The sequence below is a fragment of the Sminthopsis crassicaudata genome, chromosome 2, assembly GCF_048593235.1.
Source record: "Sminthopsis crassicaudata isolate SCR6 chromosome 2, ASM4859323v1, whole genome shotgun sequence".
In the NCBI taxonomy this organism is placed as follows: Eukaryota; Metazoa; Chordata; class Mammalia; order Dasyuromorphia; family Dasyuridae; genus Sminthopsis; species Sminthopsis crassicaudata.
In genome coordinates this window covers 37,304,672-37,327,110 of record NC_133618.1, presented here as the reverse complement: position 1 = coordinate 37,327,110, position 22,439 = coordinate 37,304,672, and the positions used below count along the sequence as shown (strand labels likewise).

Below are 22,439 nucleotides of genomic sequence, written 5' to 3'. Positions count from 1 at the left end.
GAAAGAAGGGCATTCCAGTCCCATAGGATAGTAAGAGAAAAGGCCACAGCATCAGAAGCACCATGATGAGATACAGGCAGAGGGACATTGCCACTCGCTCATGGGGCACTTGGAGAGAAGGAAAATTTAAAGAAATTGGAAAGGGAGAACATGGTCAAGTTAGGATTGGCTTTCAATCTTATTAGGTTCTGGAGGTAATAGAAAGGGACAGACTTTCTTGAGCAGGGGGGTAATATCTTAGAACCTGCATTCTCCAATGATCCATTTAACAGCTGAGTGCAGCATTGGCTGGAATGGGAGAGAGCTGTTGCATAGAAAGGAATGAAATAGCAATGGCAAAAGTCCGATTGTGAGTGCAAGAAGAGCATTTGACAGAAGGGGATGACTTTCTGAGTGGAGCAAAGGACATGATGGATTTCAGTAAGAAAAAGGCACCCGAATAGCCATTTTGCTCTTTTTGGCCTCAGTTTCCCCCACGTACAAACTGCAAGGAGGAGACCAATAATCTTTTTTTCTCTTTGTAGTTCAGAAGAAGATACAACAATACAGAAGAGAAGAGCAAACATCTCCTCTCCAACAACTCAAGGGATGCATTGTCCTTAGGACACCTTGGAGACCAAAAGTCTCTGAATTCTCTCCATCTTCAGTTCATTTAACCTGGTCCCTTATCTGTATTTAAATTATTTTTGTTTCCAAGCTTAGCTGAGACTGCTTTTGGATAGAGCATAGATTTTGCCCATCCATATGTACGTCTGGGACAGACCGATGTCTACATTGAAAAGGAGAAAAGAGCAAGCTGGATTACCTTCAGGAAATTACAGAGCTCCTTGGATGACCCCCAAGCTTCCTGGGAAAGCAATGTTTTTAATACTGGTCACTCTCTCTATTCCTGACAAGTGTAGAAAATGCATCAGACCATATTCTGATAGGGAAATCCAGAACTCAGTCCTTTGTGCAGCCTAGTTTGGCAAAGGGAGACCATCTGGGAGGTCTGGGGACCCAGCGGACAGATTAGGCTAAAAGTATGCTGCATGTAGACAAAATAGGACACAGGGAAAGGCTGTGTACCTGGGTAGGAGAAGTTTGTATGTCAGAGGGAGAAGGATTGCAACAGTCTCTAAAAAAATAAAAAATGAATGTCATACAGAACACAATTTAGAGACCCACATTAGATGGAACATGCTCTGAAGAATAATGTTGCTCAACACTGAAGAACGGGATTAAAAGATGTCCTTGGTGATTATGTGAAGAGAGGGGAAAACAGGCCAGTCCTGTGACAGACACTAGAGATAACAAGTGTACAGCCAGAATGTTTCACCAGCATCCTGGAGATAACAGGGGAAAGTGAGAGAAACTTCTATTGCATCAGGTGGACATGGCCAGGCACCACACAGGATGGACAGGTATTGTGATTGACGTTGCTGATGAGAACTTCTGAGTCTATGGTATTCATCCATTGCAGCATCCTCCACTTTGCTTTTCTGTAAGTATTTGTTGTATTGAATTGATGGGGATTCCCTGCCCTTCTCTCCATCCTTTTCATCTTATGTGACTCCTATCTCATCATTCCTAACACAGGTCAATTAACTGTCTCCATTTTCTAACATGGTGCAGGGACACTTTCCAGGTTTCACAGCCAAACAACAGCAAAGTCAGCACAACATCTCTGAAGACTTTCAGTTTAGTAATCAGGCTAATACCTCTTCTTTCCCATCCTTTTCTTTCGGGCTTCCCAAACCCTGAACAATTCATGCATCAACCTTTTCGTGTATGTGTACATCCCTTTACAGTGTTCTACCGAGGTAAGTGGGCTCATCCACAGTAATCCACATTTCTCCCATTGTTGTACCTAATGGTTCCAAGGATGGATGGTGTGGTGCTGGCTGATGGAGAACCTCTGTTTTCTTAGTATATTCAGGCCAAACCTGGTCACATAACAGAGAACTGATCTGTACTCTATTGTGTCTCAGCCTCAGAGGTCCCACTGAGTGCATATAGTAGAAATCAGAGCAACTCAAAGGAAACCTGAGATGTAGAAATCCAGAGACATATCCATCCCAAATGGTCAGAGGGACTATTTGTGTGGCAGACCCTTCTGAGCTCAGTTTGGGCTGATCAGACAGTCATGCTGTACCCTGACCTTGACCCCCTAATGTCTTTGGTCCTCTTCAAGTACAAAGAGGAAAAAACTCATCCTCTCACAAACTCCTCCACTCTACAAACATTCCATATGCTAGGATCTTCCTGTAGACCTTTTAAAATTGGAGATGTGCCAATAAACATGACAGGCCTTTACATTATCACTAGCTCTCTTTTAATTTGATGGTCATACATCTCATTGAGGATTTTTTTTATCAGATTTTACCTGAGCTTTCTTCATTATAAACTTCACCCTAATCTCATCATACCCTACAGAAATTATGATAAGGCAACTTGCTAGAGAAAATGCTAATGAGGTTTGTAGAAGAATTATACTGGGACTACACAAGGAGGCTCCTTTAGAGGAGATCATAAGACGCTGTGCCACAGTGGGCACAAATACCTTTTATAGCCAGGCTATGGTGCAGACTTCCCAAGATCCCAACATAGGAAGAAGGGTCCCTTTTGGCAAGGGACTTCCAGAGAGACTCGTCAATGCTTTCAAGGTGGTAAAGTAGGCCATCTGAAAGCTCAATGTTGGCATAGAGACAGAGTGAGAAAACAGGCTGGGAAAACAAGACCCAAAACCACACGTCCAAAATGCAACCGAGGCTTCCATTGGGCATCAGATCGTAGATTGATTCAGGGCCTAAAAAAAAAATACTTTGGGCATGATGGCAGCCGATGCTACACCCAGAGAGTGCCTAGACGTACAGTACCCAAACATGACCAATCAGCCAGGAAGCAACTTGATGGGAGAAAGGGATTACAATTGGGGAGGATAGAGTTGTATGCAGCTGGGACAACTGAGATACCCTCCTCCAGAGGTGAAATCTGTTCCTCTCCAACCTATGGATCCCTTGCCTCCAGGCACAGTAGGCTTGACCATTTCATATCCTGAGAATACTTACAGAACAGTATCCATCCATACACTAATGTGGGGAATGTGTAGATGATATCCCAATCACTAACACAGATAGACAATGTGTGACTTATCAACTAGGAGAAGTAGTGGCATCAGATTTACTGATACAGACTCCTAATAAGCAACCTGGTGATAGTCACCCACATTCTGACTCCAGGCAACAAAATCCAGGAATATTCTAGAAAGCAGCTGCAACAACCGACTAAGCTATGCTCACTATCTATATAAATGGCATACCACTGGAAGGTTGGTAGACACAGTGCAGATCATACAGTCAGTAGAGGTGCCAACTGGCCCAGTCACTGGCCAAAGATTAAGGGAGGTACCTACATGTCTGGGGTAGGAGGATCAATAGCAACAGAAGTTAGTGCTATCCTTTTGAGATGGACTTTTTGAAGGCAAAATATGAGTTTTTACTCCTTTGTTACTTGAAAAAATCCCCATCAATCTGTGGGGAAGAGACATTTTATAACAATTAGGATTACAAATGAGTACTTCGGTTTTTTAGGCAGGGCTGCTGTTGAATCCTGCCACCACTTTCACCTGTTCCTATCCAATGAAAACTGATACACCAATGTGAATAGAACAGTGGCCCTTAGGTAGTGATAAAATTCAGGCCTTAATAGATATAGTACAGGAGCGACTTGACCAAGGACACTTACAACCTTCTCTAAGTCCTTGGAATTTCCCTGTATTTGGTATAAGAAATAAATATGGAAAAGGAGGATGTTGACTGATTTAAGAAAGGTAAATGAACAGATGGAAACTATGGGAACTCTTCAGCCTGGACTTCCATCTCCTACTCAATTGCCTACTAGACAATGGCCTCTTTGGGTTATAGACATTAAGGATTATTTCTATTCTATCCCTGTAGATAAGGAGGATATGAAACGATTTGCCCTCTGAGTGCCCAGCATTAACTTAGCTGAGCCTTATAAGAGATATGAATGTTTTGCCACAGGGTATGAAAAACAGCCCTACTATGTGTCAAATGTATGTTGCTGCTGCTCTTACTCCAGTAAGAAAAGCATTTCCAAAAGTTATGTTATTACATTACATGGATGATATATTGGGATATGCACCTGAGATGCAAAAGTTAGAAGCATGTCTACAAAAGACCATGAAACACTAAGAGACTACAAATTGCATATAGCTTCTTTTCAATATTTAGCATATGAAGTATACCCTAAGGTGCTTACAGTACAAAAACTTTCCTTAAGAAGAGAGAAGCTAAACACCTTAAGTGACTTTCAGAAAATGATAGGAGATATCCAATGGGTGCATCCAGTGTTAGGCTTGACTACCTATCAATTGCAAACTTTATATGACATTTTAAGGTGAGATAGTGCTTTAAATTCACCACGCCAGCTTACAAAAGAAGCTCAAGAGGCTTTGAGAGAAGTTGAACTGTCTTTATTCAATGTGGTTGAAAGGAATCACTCAAAAACCCTTGCTACACAAGAGGCACCCACGGCATGTCCTTTATCAAGGAGACAGTGTGATAGAGTGGGTTGAACCTCCCAGCACAACCAGAACAAAGCCTTACTCTTTACCCAGTGCTTGTGGTTAGAATTTTTAAAGGATATTAACAGAGTAGTACAATTATCTGGAATAAGTCCTGACAAGATATACAGCTTTTATACCACTGCACAAATTAATGTGTGCTGTGAAACCATCCCAGAGTGGCAAGTTTTATTGGCCACAGCTCCAAATGTTACACACGTGTCTCCATTAAATATAACCCGGCTATTACATAATTGGTGATAGATTTTTAAAGAAAAGGTTTCTAAGGTTCCTCTTAAAGGACCAACTCTCATTATAGATGCATCCCAACATAACATTTGTGCTGTATACTCTCATGACTTAACTATAAAGAGAGTAGTCAGAAGTCCTTTTCAGTCCACTCAGCAGAATGAATTAATTGCAATCATGCTAGCTCTTACTTATTATCCAGGAGATATAAATATAATATCTGACTCCGGCTGTTCAGTAGGTGTGGTACAAAGAACTGCCACAGCCCAGATAAAATTTGTAGCTTGCAATATATATCAGCTCTTTAAGGAACTTCAAGAGCAAGTGAGAAAGCCTCCAGGTAAGATTTATATCTTGCATGTCCACTCTCATAGTGGACTTCCAGGTCCTATTTTTGATGGTAATTCAAATTCAGATAGCCTTCCAACCATGTTGGCCAATACTCCTTTATTTCAGGCAGCCCAAGAATCTCATTCTAAATATCATCAGGCTGCTCGAGCTTTATGTTTGCAATTTGGGATAACAAAAGAGGAAGCTAGGAACATAGTAAAAACCTGTACAGCTTGCATTCCTTTCCATGCTCCTACACTCCCTTTAGGGAAAAATCCTCATGGTTTGAGACCCAATGAAATTTGGCAGATGGATGTAACCTATTATAAATCTTTTGGTTGGTTGTCTTTTATCCATGTTGTAGTAGACACTTTTTCAGGATTCACTTTTGCAATACCAGCAGCCAAAGAGACAGCCCAAGTCGTCACTGAATTCCTTATATAAGCATTTGCAATTATGGGTGTGCCACAAGCAATAAAAACAGACAATGAACCTGCATATATTTCTAAACATTTTGCACACTTTTTGTGCACAGTATAAGATTTTATATGCCACTGGCATTTCTTTTACTTCTCAAGAACAGGCAATAGTAGAGAGAAGAAACAGAGACATCAAGATGCTCCTCCAAAAACAAAAGAAAGAGGGAGTCCTCAGGTAATCCTAGAGAACTTCTAAATTTAGCTCTTTACTCTGTTAATTTTTTTTATTTTTGATAAAGATGCACTGGCTCGGGCAGATAGGTTTTATAACACACCAGAAGGGCAGAGTGAGTAGCTCCACTATCTTTAGATAATCTCCAAGTGATGTGGAGAGACCCAGAAAGTGGTGAATGGAAGGGACCAGATAGGTTAACTTGCATCTCTACAGATGGAGAAGGAATCAGATGGGTGCCAACGAGCTGTATTCTCCTTGTCCATCAGAGAGAGATGGAGCAGATCTTTGAAATGAAGGAGAAGACCCAAGAAACATCAAGTAGTTTCATCACTGACTGTGCCCACCACTGAAAGAGCCTGGTACTTATGTCAACTGCCTCATGAACATCAAAAATTGTCTTTCAAACCTTAAAACCAGCAGGAATCATTAGATTCCCTGACACATGAAGTACTGGACAATAGATTGGTTTTGGACTATCTTTTGGCTGATGAAGGAGGTTTATGTGTGATTGTTATTTCTATCCCCTCCTTCTAGGACTTATTTACATGTATATTAATATTGTTTGTTATATTACTATGTTGATTCATGTTGTTTGTTATGTCACCACTAGCCTGAGTTATATGATGTTATATGAGTTATATATGCTTGTGTAATACCTCCCATGCTGATGCATTTATATATACCTGTTTAAATTTCAGCCTAGAGGAAATCTGCTAACAATATCTGGTTGACTTCCCATTTCCCTTTGGTGATTTTCACCTTCCTTCCTGAGAAGTCAGGGAGGGCATGACCACTTGTGTTCTAAAACAAAAGAAAGTGAGAGATGTAGAGGGCAGAACTTTGGAGAAGTATACTTGAAAGAACTGGCAACTCAGCAATGATGAGAACAATGTTTATCTAATTTACATATTCTTAGTACTTAGTATGGTGATGTAATGATTCTACACATGATATAAATGTAAAAGGGTATTTAAACTCAGGACAAAGTCAGCCAGGGATATTGGAATTGGGAACCTGATCTAACCATTCTGGAGAGTAATAAGGAATTATGCCCAAAGGGCTATCAAACTGTGCATACCTTTTGACCCAGCAGTGTTTCTACTGGGTCTGTATCCCAAAGAGATCTTAAAGGAGGGAAAGGAACCTGTATGTGCAAAATGTGTGTGGCAGCATTTTTTGTAGTGTCAAGAAACTGGAAACTGAGTGGATGTTGATTAGTTGGAGAATGGCTGAATAAGTTATGGTATATGAATGTTATGGAATATTATTGTTCCATAAGATATGATCATGGGCAGCTAGGTGGTACAGTGGATAGGGCACCTGCCATGAAGTCAGGAGGATCTGAGTTCCAATCTGGCCTCAGACACTTAACACTCACTTCCTGGTTGTGTAACTGGGCAAGTCACTTAACCCCAGCTTAAAAAAAAAAAAAAAAAAAAAAAAAGAACTGATCAGCAGGATGATTTCAGAGATGCCTGGAGAGACTTAGAGGAACTGATATTAAGTGAAAAGAGCAGAATCAGAGTTCATTATACACAGCAAAATTATACAATAATCAGTTCTGATGGACGTGGCTCTCTTCAACAATGAGGTGAGATATTACATCTATATTCCCTAAATCTACACCTTTAGTGCCACTGCCTCAGACACTGACCCCACACACACACAAGGGAGAAAAGGGGGGATTTCGGGAAAACATTCTTTTTTTATTTAATAATAATAGTTTTTATTTACCAGATATTTGCATGGGTAATTTTACAACGTTGATAATTGCCAAAACTATTTTTCCAATTTTTCCCCCTCCTTCCTCCCCCCAGATGGCAGGTCGACCAATACATGTTAAATATGTTAGAGTATAAATTAAATACAATATATGTATACATGTCCAAACAGTTGTTTTGCCGAACAAAAAGAATCTGACTTTGAAATAGTGTACAATTAGCCTGTCAAGGAAATCCAAAATGCAGGCAGATAAAATTAGAGGGATTGAGAATTCTATGTAATGGTTCACACTCATCTCCCAGAGTTCTTTCACTGGGTGTAGCTGGTTCAGTTCATTACTGCTCTATTGGAATTGATTTGATTCATCTCATTGTGAAGAGGGCCACGTCCATCAGAATTGATCATCACAGTATTGTTGTTGAAGTATATAATGATCTCCTGCTCCTGTTCATTTCCCTCAGCATCAGTTCATGTAAGTCTCTCCAGGCCTTTCTGAAATCATCCTGTTGGTCATTTCTTACAGAACAATAGTATTCCATAATATTCATATACCACAATTTATTCAGCTAATCTCCAATTGATGGGCATCCACGTAGTTTCCAGTTTCTGGCCACCACAAAGAGGGCTGCCACAAACATTCTTGCACATACAGGTCCCTTTCCCTTCTTTAAGATCTCTTTGGGATATAAACCCAGTAGAAACACTGCTGGGTCAAAGGGTACGCACAGTTTGATAACTTTTTGAGCATAGTTCCAAATTGCTCTCCAGAATGGCTGGATGTATTCACAGTTCCACCAACAATGTATCAGTGTAGCTGTTTTGGGGAAAACATTCTTTGTTATTTATCCTAAGAAAACCTTCAATTTGACAGTCAGTCTGATTCCTCTCTTCTCCCACACTTTCCTTTGGAGCCTCCCAAACACTGACCAAACTCCGGCAATGTGTATGTCAATCTGCAAAGCAAACTGCCAAAGCAAGAGAAATGATCCACAGCATTCAGAACTTCAGCATTTGTCGTAGCTGGTGGTTGTGTCACATAGCTTTTAGGGGGAGAGAGCAGTAAGGTCCCCTGCCTTAGGGGGCTTCTGTTCTAACAACCTCTCAGGGATTCTAATATCCTCCAGCTTTGGAATCTGTGAGGAGGCCCCCACACCTTGAAGAGGTCAAAAGAGATAGCCCAAGACACAAATGATTAACAGAGAAATTCCTGTCTTAGAAAAAGTTAAAGGAGATAACCTGTGACACAAACGATTAATAGAATTTTACATCCTTAAGAGAAATTCCTGTCTTATTTACAAGTCTCTCAGGAACCTCTTTGATATACAAACATCTCTATATCTGAAGGAAGCAGAAAAGTCCTTTTCAAATACAAACTTTATTTTATGATCCTGTTTCATGTATAAAATGAATCTCCAAAATTCTATTCCTTGCACTAGGCTTTTCTCTGCCTTGTGCGCTTCAGGGTCAGGCAGTCTGGCTTTTCTCTCTTGAGGCCAATTGCCTGCCTATCCTTTCCTACTCAATTTTAATCCTAATTTTGTTTTAACACAACATTGAGTAGTGAATTCATTTGCTAACTAACTCGGCCTTGGTACTTTGGGAAGAAGGAGGGAGAGAGGTAATCAGACAGCCAGGAAGGACTGACCCATCTTCTTAGAGCTTCATTTTCGTCCACATCAACCCGACCTGAGAATACTATTGTTCTAACAATCCTCCCGATTCTGAGTCTTCTGACAATCCCACAAACAAACTCCTGAGACAATAGTGGACAGATGCTCCTCAGCTCATTGCTGACGTCAGGTGGATGGTCCCTTGGCCAGTGCTAGCCACATTCCAGAGTCCCCGCCTTGGTTCTCCCTCTGGGCCATCAAAGTAGCATTTGAGTGACATGAAGAGCAGATAAACGTGTCTCTGCTGCTGTTTCTTTGTTAAATTCTCTTGGAATTTAGAGCACTTCAAATGGCATCACAATTACAATAAGCTTTGCCCCCTTGGATTACAAATGGATCCAAGCCTGCAAATTCTTTTGAGACACCTCCCAACTCCAGACTGTGAGCCCAACGTTTTAGGGTCCCTTCCCAACCTCAACCATGGGACTGTGAGAACACACACAACACACACACACACACACACACACACACACACACACACACACACACACACACACACACACACACACACACACACACTGTCACTGTCTCTATCTCTGTTTCTGTGATGAGGGTTGGGGTCCCTTTAAGTTTCCTTTCTAATTGCCCAACCCAGGATTGACCTTGATTCACAAATCCTGGTCAAAGGGCACCCTTTGAATATCTTGTCCCAACCCCCACCCTCATGAGGCTCAGCTTCCCCCCCCCCCCCTCACCTGATCTGAGTTAATTGAAACCATCCCCGCCTCAGAACTTAGGGGTACCGCCCATCCTCTTTCGGGTAGAAAAGAAACGAGCTGGAGCCCCCTCAGTGCAGGAGCCCTCCCACCAACACATGGTATCCTTCCAGCCATGTAGGGCTCCCTGCCCGCCCAGCGGCCACCTCTGGCCCTGGCGTCTTTCTGACTGAGCTTTACTTCCAAATTTCTACAATAAACCTTTTATTTATCAATCTAGTTTTCCGGCCTGTAAATTCATTTTACAGGGGACACTGCGCCTCATGGGATTATCTATGGGCTCAGAAATGGGGTCCCCCTTTCCTTTCCCTCATTATCTGCCTCGGTCTGTGTCCTTGTCTCTTGCTCGCACTTTGGGCAGGCCCTGGGCTGCTGAGGAGCAAGATGGCCCCGAGGCTCTCCGGACTGTGGAGCATTTCAGACCCGGAACAAACCTGACAAGATCTCTCGTAGATTACAGTTAGGCTATTTTTTAGGTGAATGACCCAGGGGACACGTAAGTTCCCTACAATAAGGTCAGGGCAGCGATTCCTAGTGCCACTTACAAATCTGGCTCTGAGCCAGGCAGGCCCGAAGCACTGGGAACACGCCCTCCAGGAACTTCATGGACGGTGGAGGAGCACATACAAAAGCCACAAGAAAAGCAGGGGGAGGTGATGGGGCTCAAGACGCGGAGTTTGGAAGCGAATCTTGGGGTTCAGTCATGTGAAGAATTCACAATGAGGATGCACTTGGCATTTATTTCGCAAATGTTTTAAAGTCACTTCTCGGTGTCTGGCCTTACCTCGCTCTTCCCCTTCCCCCCGCTGCTTTGCGGCAGGGACCATCTAGTTTAGCCCCTGGCGCCTCCATCTATCCCCAGCAGCTGGTGCTGAAAGTCAGGTTAAGCCCAGATAAAGTGAACTAAGCCGTGCGCCTGCGCGCTAGTTCCGAAACTACATTTCCCAGAAGCCAGGAGAGGACTCTCCGGTACGACGGATGCCCGCTAGGGCCACGCGATATCTGAGCAGGCGCAGTTGGGGAAATAGTCCTTTCCATCCTTTTCCCCTTAGGTGGAATGTGTCGGGATTCTTGCGATCGTTGTGGTTGAGTGTCTGTGGTCTGGAAGGTTTTTAATTTGGGGAAGCCCAAGTAGAGAGCTGGATTCCGGAGCTGAGAGAGCGAGAAATAGATCCCGAAAGTCCTGGGCTCTAATTCTGCCCCCGAGGCTATCTGAACTAGAAACTTGAGCCCCACTTTTTTCTTCAGCTGTTAAAAGGGGCGGACTATGTTCCTGAAACCTAGATGCAGCCTGCATTGATTAAGCACCAGCTGAGAGCTGGTGTAAATTACTAAACAATAAGCATTGATTAAGCGCCTGTGGAAAAAGCAAAAAGAGACCCAGCATTCTTAGTCTCGGTGTTCTGAGGGAGATACCTGGGACACCTTATTGAGGTAAGACTTGGATAAAAAAAAAGCCAAAGGGGGGGATTTAGTCAGGAGGGAGGTGGGTTCAAAGGTTTACATTGACCCGTTTTTGTGAGCATAAATGATAATAGCTAATGCTTTATAAAGACCTTAAAAGATGGGTGTTCATATTTAAGGTGCAGGTGTGTAGATTATGGGAGTGGGATAAAGGGGGAGAGTAAAGAGGTAGAAGGGGAAAGAGCAGAGAGGGGGAGAGGAAGTAGAAAGAGATCCGGAGAGAAAGGAGGGAGGGAGGGGGCGGGATCCCTGGGTGGGGGAGAATAAGTGATTTGGTTGAGTGGTCTAGAGGTTAGTGGCTGTAAGAGAGTTGCTAAGAATCCCCTTTAAATTGGCCGTGGGTTTTAGGAGTGAAAGAATTCACTCATTCCCGAATTATTAATTGCAAAATGAAAGTTTATTGTTGGATAGAAATCAGTTTGCCAGAGACTGACTTCTACAGTGGCAGATCCATGGAAAATGGACTGAGAGAATGAAAGGGTCCTGATAGCGGATAGCAAGTCCATCTGCAAAAGACCTTTGTTGAAGGAAGGTGTTATATTGGGTCTTAGTGGGGGCTGGGACAGCCCAAGCAGGTCAGACGAGGGTGGGGTGGGATGTGGCTGGGACAACCGGCTCTCCTATTGGAATTAACAACTCTTCAAAAGGGGAGCTTTTTGACCAGGATTTCTGATTGAATCAAAGGCTCTGGCATCCCGTAAAGCTAGCTTAACTGGGGGGGATATGGCTTCCGCAGGAATGGTTGAAACTCTGAAAGGGATGGCGGAGCAAAAGGAAATAGAGTTTCTTAAAGGGAGCACAACCTGCTCCATAAGGAATAGCCAGGCAAGTGAAGGACACCTGGAGCCGAATTAGCTGGGACCGGGAAGAAGAGACTTTGTATAACATTGTAACAAGGATCGGGGTGGAGTTTATTAGATTTTATTATTATTATTATTGTTCAGGTTTCTCAAGGGAGCATTAGCTTGTGTATTTCTGCGTAAATGCCTGAGTAATGACGTGTATGGGTGTGTGCATGTGTGTATATATATGTTTTTGTGTGTGAGAAAGTAGCAATTCCTGAGAAACTCTAGGACTAACCCATGGTCTCTGCAGTGTCTCACACTGTGCTGCCGGTGGGAGAGCCATCTGCTGTCTGGGAGCCCAGTGGCTTCAGTTCTCTGAACGGGTTACCCCACCCTGCCCTCCTCAGTTGTGCCTCTCAGCCATAAAATGAGCAGATCAGTGACTTCTTGGCTATGAAATTAGCTTCTTGCTTCTGGCTCTTTGGTCAATTTCCTCAGAACTTTAGCCAGTTTCAGTTGGCATTCTAGTAACTCTTTGGGCCTTAACTCGAGGACTGAGTTTGTGAATTCTCGGGTCTCAACAAGTGCGTGTGTGTATTTGATGAAAATATACGTGTGGGCGCTTGTCGGTGTATACAAGTGTGTTTATAAAAGTATGTTTGAGGAGAGTACGGACAGGTGTTATGTATGTGAGTGGGTACACATCTATGTATATAGATACATGTATGTGTTGGGGTGTGGATGGGTTATGTATGTGTGCATGTGTGTTTGTGAGTCTGTATATAGATACATGTGGGGACACGTGCAGATGGCTCCATGTGTCTTTGTATGCCTGTGGGTGAATGTGAGACAGAGATGTGGCTGCTTATGTGTAGGAATGTGTGAACATAAATGTCTGCTTCATTGTAGCTGCTTGGGGGAAGGGAATAGGATGAAAGGAGACCAAGTGTACTTCAGGGACAGCGTCTACTATCACTATACATGTTTTCTTGAAATGGAAATTTATTGCTACATATTTTGAATCCTCCCTAATGTCTTCTGGGCATGCGACAAATGCTTTTCTATTTTCTGTCTTTCCCCATTTATTTTCTTTTTTATACTCTATTTAATTTTAAATATACATATTTTAAAAGACCTTAAATGTTTTGTAAAGCATTCCACATGGTTACCTCACTTAATTCTCTGGAAGCCCTGAGAAGTAGATGCTGTTATTCATGTCCCCATTTTTCAGATAAGTGAAGTGGGAGGAAATAAATACCTGTAAAGTGCTTACTCTGAGGCAGGTACCGGGCTAAGTACTCTGCAGAGTATTATCTCTAATCTTCCCAACTACCGGGAGAAGTAGCTGTCATTGTTATGTTCATTTTTCAGATAAACTAAAGGGGAATAGCTAGGAGCTATGATTGCCCTCTTGTAACAGTTGGAGAAACTGAGCCTATGGGTTGAGTGACTTGTCCAAGACCATGTATACACCATACAAAGAATGTTTTGTGCATTATGATGCTGAACATAAAAGGAATTAGCCAGGTGATGGTCCCTTCGAAACTTAGATACAGCTGGTCCTGAGTTGTTTATATCAGGGAGCCTGAGCAGCTGACCATGTGTGTCCATCTATAAGGAGGAAAGAGAACTTTTGTTCTTAGAAGGGTTACAAATGGATAATGGAAAAGTCTTATTCACCTGGAGAGGCTTCTGAGGATAATCTCCAGCTGTGCTGCAACGCCTGGCCTGGCTAAGTTCAGAATCAGGTAAGCAACATGTCTTGAGGTTTCGATGAAAAGAATTCTCAGGTTTTGTCCCAGGTCATAGAGAAATGATGTCCTGTGCCTGGAGAGGGATGGACCTCCCCAACCAATGAAATAGCCGTAAGTTTGAAAAAATGTATAGATGTGCATGTGGGTACCTACATCCCTACTGATCTCTTTATGATCCTAGAATACTTAACTTTGAGATCTGGAGAGAGCTTTGTTGTGGAGTTGTGTCACTTGTATCAACCTTGCTCTGAGTCTTTCTTAGCAAAGGTGCTAGAGTCCTTTCCAGCTCATCATGTAGCTGAGGAAGCTGAGGCAAAAAGAATTAATTGACTTGCTCAGGATCTTCTAACTGTTAATTATCTGGGGCTGGATTTAAACTCAGAACTTCCTGCCTCTAGACCTGGTGCTGTATGTATTGTGCCACCTTCCTGCCCAGTAAAGGAACATAGAATTCTTCAGGTGCAGCCCTCTTATTTCATCATCCCGGAAAAGCAATGTGCTTTGGGCAGGCTCACAGGGCTGATAAATGCCAGATCCTACTAAGATAGGATTTAGAGCCAGTTCTTCCAGAATTTTTACTTTAATATTTCTGCTTTTTCTTGTACTCTTCTCTCTCTTTTCTATTTCTCAGATGTATTTGTCTGTTATATGTGTGAGTATATATAAAACTACATATCTCAATCTAATTAGAGTTTTTGTTTACTGACCTCTTCCTTAGATAACTAATTCTTTTAGACACCAAAGATTTTTATTTAGTATTATTATTGTTATGTTGTCTTCAGTTATGATAATGGTTCTGTCCTATTCAGTGTTTGAAAAAGTGGGCATTTGTGTGTTCTGGTGTTTAGGGTGAGGTTTCTGAAGTTGATGTGGCATGTTCCGCCACCTTTTGGTAAAATCTGCACAGACTTGGTCTGAATTCTTGCTCTGCTGGTAGTGACTGTTGGTACTACTAGCAGGTCAGCACTGAGAAGCAAAAATATATTGCAAAGTAACTCTTCCATCTTCTAGGGAGACAAGACTTGGGAAAGGTCAGAACCTCAAAGAAAACACTGAAAAAGGTTTGATTTTTGGAGGACCATGGCATTCAAGGGAAAGGTAAGAATACAGACATGTCAAGGTGGGAATAAGGAGAGAGGGACAAACCTTGCCCAGCCTAACTTATCTTTTAAGTATCCCTCTTGCATCACAATCCACCTGCTGGATGTATCCCAAGTGAAACATGTCCAAAAGAAAGCTCACCTTCTCCCACAACCCCCTACCTGGCATTTCTCCAGACTTCCTGTTTCTTGACAGAGCTCCATCATTCTGCCAGTCACTTTGTTCAGGATCTTGGAATCATCCCCACCTCCTTCGGCACATTGTCCATTCTTTGTCTAAGGCTTCTTGCTTCTCTTTTTATGATAGTTTTTTCTTTCTTTCTTTCTTCTTCTTTTTCTTTTTCTTTTTTTTAAATTAAATTAAATTAAACTTTTCCCCACTCATCTGGAAGACAATTTTTAACAATTGTTGGTTTTAAATTTTGAGTTTCACATTTTTCACCTCCCTTCCTGCCTTCCTGCCTCAAGATATACTAAGCAATCTGAAATACAGAGAGACATATATATACAAGCACACACATGTTATACATGTTTAGTCATGTAAAGCATCATGCTATTAGTCATTTTGTGGAAGAAAACTCATACAAGGAAGGAAAGAAGAGGCCAGAAAAAAAGTGAAAAATAATATTTTTGGCCTGCATTCATATACCATTCTTTCCATGGAGATATTTTTCATTAACATTGTATTGCTAAGAAAAAAAATTTTTAAAAAAATTAAAAAGGGGGGCAGCGAGGTGGTGAAGTGGATAGAGTACCAGCCTTGAATTCAGTAGGACCCAAGGTCAAATCTACTCTCAGACACTTAACACTTCCTAGCTGTGTGACCCTGGGCAAGTCACTTAACCCCAGCCTCAGGGGGAAAAAAACCAACAAAAAAACATTGTATTGCTAAGAATAGCATCATCGATCATCATGCCATGCTGCTGCTATTGTGTACAATGTTCTGGTTCTGTTCACTTTATTTTTCACAATTCATGTAAGTTTTCCAGGTTTTTCTAAAATCATCTTGCTCCTCATTTTCCTGAACCCAGTAGTATTCCATGACAGTCATGTACCACAACAAGTTCAACCATTCCCCAATTGATGGGCATCCTCTTAGTTTCTGATTTATTTTCCAGAACGGCTAGAACAATTGGCAGCTTTGGCAGTAGTATATTTGTGTGTTTGCCTCCCCTAGGCCCTAATTTAACTTTGACATTTTAAAAATCATCTTTGCCAGGTTGTTGTATATGGAGCAGAACTGAAATGTTGTTTTTATTTGAAATTCTATTGTTAGCACTGTGGAACATTTTTTCATATGGCTATTGGCCATCAGTGGTTTCCCATATGAAAAATGTTCCTCATGACTCTTTAGGGGCTATGTTTTGCATGACTACATATGTAAAACCTATATCAAATTGCTTTCCTCCTCAGTGAGGAGAGAGGGAAGAAGGAAATTTGGAACTCAAAAAGAAGTTTACTGAATATTTAAAACTGCATTTATACACATATACACTTATATAATATATACATATACATTTATATTTTTTAATTAAAGCTTTTTATTTACAAACATATGCATGGATAAATTTTCAAGATTGACACTTGCAAAACTTTGAAATTTTTCCCTCCTTCCCCCCCTCTTCCACTCCTACATGGCAAGTAGTCTTATACATGTTAAATATGTTAAAATATATGTTAAATCATATATATGTATACATATTTATACAGTTATCTTGTGGCACAAGAAAAATCAGATCTAGAAAGAAAAAAAAAAAAACTGAGAAGGAAAACAAAATGCAAACAGAAAGTGTGAAAATGTTATGTTGTGGTCCACACTCAGTTTCCCATAGTCCTCTCTCTGGGTGTAGATGGCTCTCTTCATCACTGAGCAATTGGAACTGGTTTGAATCCTCTCATTGTTGAAGAGGACCTCCATCAGAATTGATCATCATATAATCTTGCTGTTGCTATGTATAATGATCTCCTGGTCCTGCTCATTCCACTCAGCATCAGTTCATGTAAGTCTCTCCAAGGCTTTCTGAAATCATCCTGTTGGTCATTTCTTACAGAACAATAATATTCCATAATGTTCATATGCCACAATTTATTTAGCCATTCTCCAACTGATGGGCATCTACTTAATTTCTAGTTTCTTGCCACTTCAAAGAGGGCTTCCACAAACATTCTTGCACATGTGAGTCCCTTTCCCACCTCCAAGATCTCTTTGGGATATAAGCCCAGTAGTAACACTGCTGGGTCAAAGGGTATGCACAGTTTGATAAGTCTTTGGCCATAATTTCAATTTGCTCTCCAGAATGGTTGGAACCATTCACAGGTCCACCAACAATATATTAGTGTCCCAGTTTTCCCAAATCCCCTCCAACATTTGTCATTAATTTTTCTGTCATCTTAGCCAGTCTGACAGATGCCCTTACTTATATTTGGAAAAAAGTTTTACATGTTCATCTTTTACCTCACTTATATGTTGTGGACTGCTTCTTGGCCTGATATATTTCTTCCTATTTCCTATATATCTGAGATACCATGCTTTTACCAACAATACTTGATGCCCTGAGTTTTGCCTTTTCATTACCTTCAAAACAATTACATAACTAACAAAATCAGTAACAACCCATTAATAAACATCTTTGATAGTAAGCTGTACTTACTTATATTTACAAAATCTAGAAAGGTAGCTCCAGAAAACCCCCCTTTAATATAATCAGAAGGACTTATCTTAAAATATGAGCTTTTTTATTTGTATTAGCAAAATACCAGCAAACTTTCCCTATAAAGTATGAGGATAAAGTAAGGATATTATCTCTACACCATTCTTCACCATAGTTCTATAAATACTAATGATAGGAATAAGTAAGAAAGATAAGTTATAAAGACATTGGCAAAGGAACAAACCATTATTTCTACTTGTAGGCAATGTGCTAATTTCTGTAGAAAACCCCAGAGAATCAGCATGGAAAAGACAGACATTTGCAACTTCTGTCATGAAAGAGAGTATCAAATATATTCACAAAAACCACCAGTACTTCTTTACAGATTTAGAAAAAGAGTAGCAGGATTCAGCTTTGAAAAGAGAAAGTTCATTCAAAACAATGATTAGATGTCTAAAGTCTTTGGGAATTCACCTGTAAAGATCTTGAAGACATCCCTGTGACAGAGCTGAGTTACATGTGTCGGAGTGTGAGCGAGCAGACCACTAGGAGCTGGAATGCTCGGCCATGGGTCAGACACAAGTGGTCCCGAGGACCCTTTGGAGGGGGCTTCTCCGCCTGAGCACATCTCGTGTTTCTTCTGAGGGAATCCAGCTCTGCTTCCCTGGTGGAGCATAGGGCCTTGTGTGAGGGCACATCATGCTGGGCGGTCCTGGGCCAGTGTCTCCCTTGTCAAACACTCGGTTCTGAAGTTCTTTGCAGATCCATTGAGGGCACCCTTGCCTCATTGACCACCTTGTGAGCACATGTTGTCATGTGTGAGTTCTCTATAAAACAAATTTTTTTTCTGAGCGCACACTTGACATTCCAACAAAGTGGCCAGCCTCGGAGTTGTGCCCTCTGCAGCAGAGCTGGAATGCTGGGCAGCCCAGTCGGGAAAATTCCAAATTATTTTTCTCAAGACAGAGCCAAAAGAAGCATGAATGGATCATCCTTCCCAATGTGAATGTATCCTTCTCTTAGAGGAACTTCCAAGAAGACTGGCTGGAGTGAAAAGTTCTTGAGAGGAGTGGTGAAGTTCTTTTTAATTTTTTTTTTATTGAACTAGATCGAGTTTTATCCACTTGGGTGAAATCATCCTTCCTGGGAAGATCAGGATTGCTCCATGGAGGCTTGTCTTAATTTACTCGAGTACTGAGAGCTGAAATAGTATACCTAGGGACATGATGTGTCCTGGAAGGATCTTGAACTGGATTCTTTGTAATTCAGGCTGGTTCTCTATCCACTATCCAGTGGTTGCCTTTATCTAGGAATCTTTGTAAAAGATACTGTGTTAGACTGTAGAAATTCTTGAATTCTTATGAGAGGACTTTGGATATTACTCTAGAGAACTTGAAGGATGGAGTTCTCTTTCCTGACAGCGTATCACTTCCTCTACTACATCGTTCAAATCAATAAATACTTTGAAATAACCTACTGTACACCAGACACTGTGCTAAACACTGGAGATACAAAAAGAGGTACAAGACAGTCCCTTCACTCAAGAATCTTCTCTTCTAGTGGGAGGAAAGTGGGAGTAGCTTTGCTTCCTCTTGGCACGAATCCACAAGCCTTTGGATGTTGCATCTTGGGCTTTCATCTTTCCTTCTTCCCTCCTAAGAGAAAAAGCAAAGACGGTCTTCTGTTGTATTAATGGGGAAAAAGCGATTGTGGGGAACTAGCTACTAGAACTGAATACTGTTTTGGTGTCCTTTGCACAGCACAATGATTAGATAGAGATTGGTCCTTACTTGTGAACTCCTGGACCTTGAAAGGTCAGAGGTCTTGTCTGATTTTTCAATAAAACTTATGCATACCACCAGAAGAACGTTTGTATCTAATTCTTGTGTTTCCTCCCTTTCATTTCTTTTTGATTCCTGAAGGAGTATATGATAGTGCCTCTTACAAGTTTTTCTTTTGTTTTAGTTTTTTCCTAACTAGTGGTTGCAAAAATTTTTAGAGTGTTTAGTTATGAGTTGTATTTCCTGTTGTGTGAAATACGTTCATTCCCTCTGCCCTTTCTCCTTTGAATATCTTTTCCTCTTTATAAGTTTCAGGGAGTTTCCTGTGAGTCTTGCAATTGCCTGTTAGCCATCCTGTGTCTTCCAAATCATTTCCTCAGGTCTTTTGCATTTGTTGATATCTAATTAGTTTTCTTTTTTTTTCCTTTTAATTAAACCATTTTATTTTTAACATATATACATGATAATTTTCAACATTCACTCATATAAAATATTGTGTTCTAAATTTTCTCCCTTCCTTCCCCTCTCCCCCACATCTTAAGTAATCTAATACATGCTAAACATATGGACTGTTTATTGCTTTTCATATGATGCAGTAAATATGTAACTTATATGGCAGAGAATGATGATTTCCAAAAGTAATACCAAATTATAATATATGCTCATTTACAAAGTTTTACAAAAAAGGATGATAGTCATGAGAAGTATCATTTCCTTAGTCAAAAAAAAAAAAAAAAATGGAAAGCCAAACCATTTTTTAAAAGGCTTGATAAAATATACAATTAAGTAGTCCCAACAGGTACATTTTTTGGATGAAAATTGGAAGTCAAGTACAAAAGAAAAATTGAAAAGATTTCTGAAAATTGTTATATCACTTATGTTTCACCATCAAGCAGTTGGAACTGCCATAATCTAACCTCAAAATGAAGTAGTGGAAATAGCACTAAACATGATAAAGATGGAAAAAACACCTGTCTTGGGCTAAGTTTATACAGAGGGACTTTGTTCAGGAAAAGCAAAGGCGCAAGGGTTTTTAAGGCTTGATAAGGATAAAGAGAAAGTACCATTGGGAAAATAATCGTGCCTTAATGTTATTTTAAAAATGTGACTGAAAAAACATCAGTGTCTACTGATCTGTATTCTTCCTCTCCTGTCATTAGAAAATCTTTATGAGAATCATTTCCTTATAAATTGAAAGAGTCTTCAATTTGGGTATTTGTAGGAAACACTTACACTATCATTATTTGACACATCTTTCCTCTTTCACATTTAACTGAAAAATATGGAAAACATAAGATCTCATTGTACTTATTGTATCCCACCAGTTTTCATTCAGTTGAATGGTGTATTATATATAACTCCTTTTACAAGAAGGGTTACATACATCAAAATCATTCAAGATAGTTTGATAGATAGCAGTGGAAATAACCCTGTTTAGTGATGCTCTGATCTTAAATATTCTATGGCCATTTGACAGTGATCTTAGGCACTACGATGGAGCCCCAATATAGAGTCCAAGAAACTAGGCATTGGCCAACACTGAGTACCCCATACCAAGATAAGGTTAAAATGGGTTCATGATTTAGACGTAAAGGGTGATACTATAAGCGTCTTAGGAGAATAAGGGATAGTCTACCTCCCAGATCTGTGGAGAAGGAAGGACTATATGGCCAAAGAAGAACTAGAGAACATTATGAAATGTGTATTGGATAGTTCTGATTGTGTTAAATTTTAAAAGTTTTTGTACAAATAAAACTACTGCAACCAGGATTAGGAGGGAAGCAGTAAAGTGGGGAAAATATTTTACATCTAATATTTCTGAAAAAAGCCTCATTCATAAAATATATAAAGGATTGTCTCAAATTTATAAGAATATAAGTCATTTTCCAATTGATAAATGGTCACAGGATATAAACAATTTTCAGATGAAGAAATTTAAAAAGCCATTTCTAGTCATATTGAAAAGTGCTCCAAATCATTATTGATTAGAAAAATGCAGCTTAAACCAACTCTGATTGGCGCAGATGAGAGGAAATTAATCATAAATATTGGAAGGGATGTGAGAAACCTGGAACACTAATATATTGTTGTTGGAGTCGTGAACTGATCCCTCCATTCTAGAGAACAAGTTGTAACTTTGCCCAAAGGTTGTAAAATTGATCATACTCTTTGATCCAGTAGTGTCCCTCCTAAGTCCATATCCCAAAGAAATCATGATAGAGTGGAAAATAAACCACATGTGCAGAAATGTTTGTAATAGCCCTTTTTATAGTTGCAAAGAATTAGAAAATGAATGACTAAAGGAGTTGTGCTATGAGTGTAATGGAATGTTATTGTTCAGTGCTAAGCAGGTTGATTTCTGAAAAGCCTTGAAAGAGTTACATAAACTTGCATAAACCAAGAGAGCATTGTGGACAGCAATAAGATTATGTGATGATCAACTGTGATGGACTTGGCTCTTTTGAACAGTGTGGTGATTCAAGGGAGTTTTAGTAGATTTGTGATGAAGGGAACCATCTGCATCCGGAGGACTATAGGGATTGAATGTGGATCAAAGCAGTTTTTCGCCTTTTTCTGTGAGTGGTTGTTTGCTTGTTTTTGTTTTTGGTTTTCTTTTTCTTTCTCATTTTTTCTCCTTTGTGATCTGATTTTTCTTTTGAAGCATGTTAAAGGTAGAAATATATTTAGAAGAATTTCACATGTTTTATCTATGTACTTGCTGTTAAAAATTGGGGGGGGGGGAAGAGGAAGGAAGAAAATTTGGAACACAAGGTTTTGCAAGAGTGAATGTTGAAAAATTTCTTTGCATGCATTTTGAAAAATAAAATATTATTGTTTAAAAAAGAAAAAAGAGAAGGGAGAGTTAAAAAAATAAAATTTATTTCACTTTTTGTCTATATTTTGAGATCCAAATGATTCCCCTTTTTTGTTCTGACCCATGTTAGTAGGTGTCTTCTAAAGTCTCTTTCATCTTTCAAGTTAAGATTCTGTCATGT

The 22,439-nt window shown here is 40.3% G+C and overlaps 1 protein-coding gene across 8 annotated transcripts in view; it reads left to right on the top strand.

The window, feature by feature from the left end:
• The first annotated feature begins 689 nt into the window (after positions 1-689).
• Positions 690-22,439, top strand: part of LOC141554179 (uncharacterized) — a 31,822-nt gene continuing 10,072 nt past the window's right edge. For 2 of the 8 annotated variants that reach the window (XM_074285812.1, XM_074285807.1), the window contains exons 1-2: positions 690-11,342; positions 14,923-15,009. In XM_074285812.1, coding sequence (XP_074141913.1) covers positions 14,992-15,009 — 18 coding nt within the window. In that variant the 5' untranslated portion in view covers positions 690-11,342; positions 14,923-14,991. Of the gene's footprint in view, positions 11,343-12,529; positions 22,020-22,439 lie in introns of those variants that run through there. The other 6 variants (XM_074285809.1, XM_074285808.1, XM_074285810.1 and 3 more) reach the window with 6 other exon arrangements.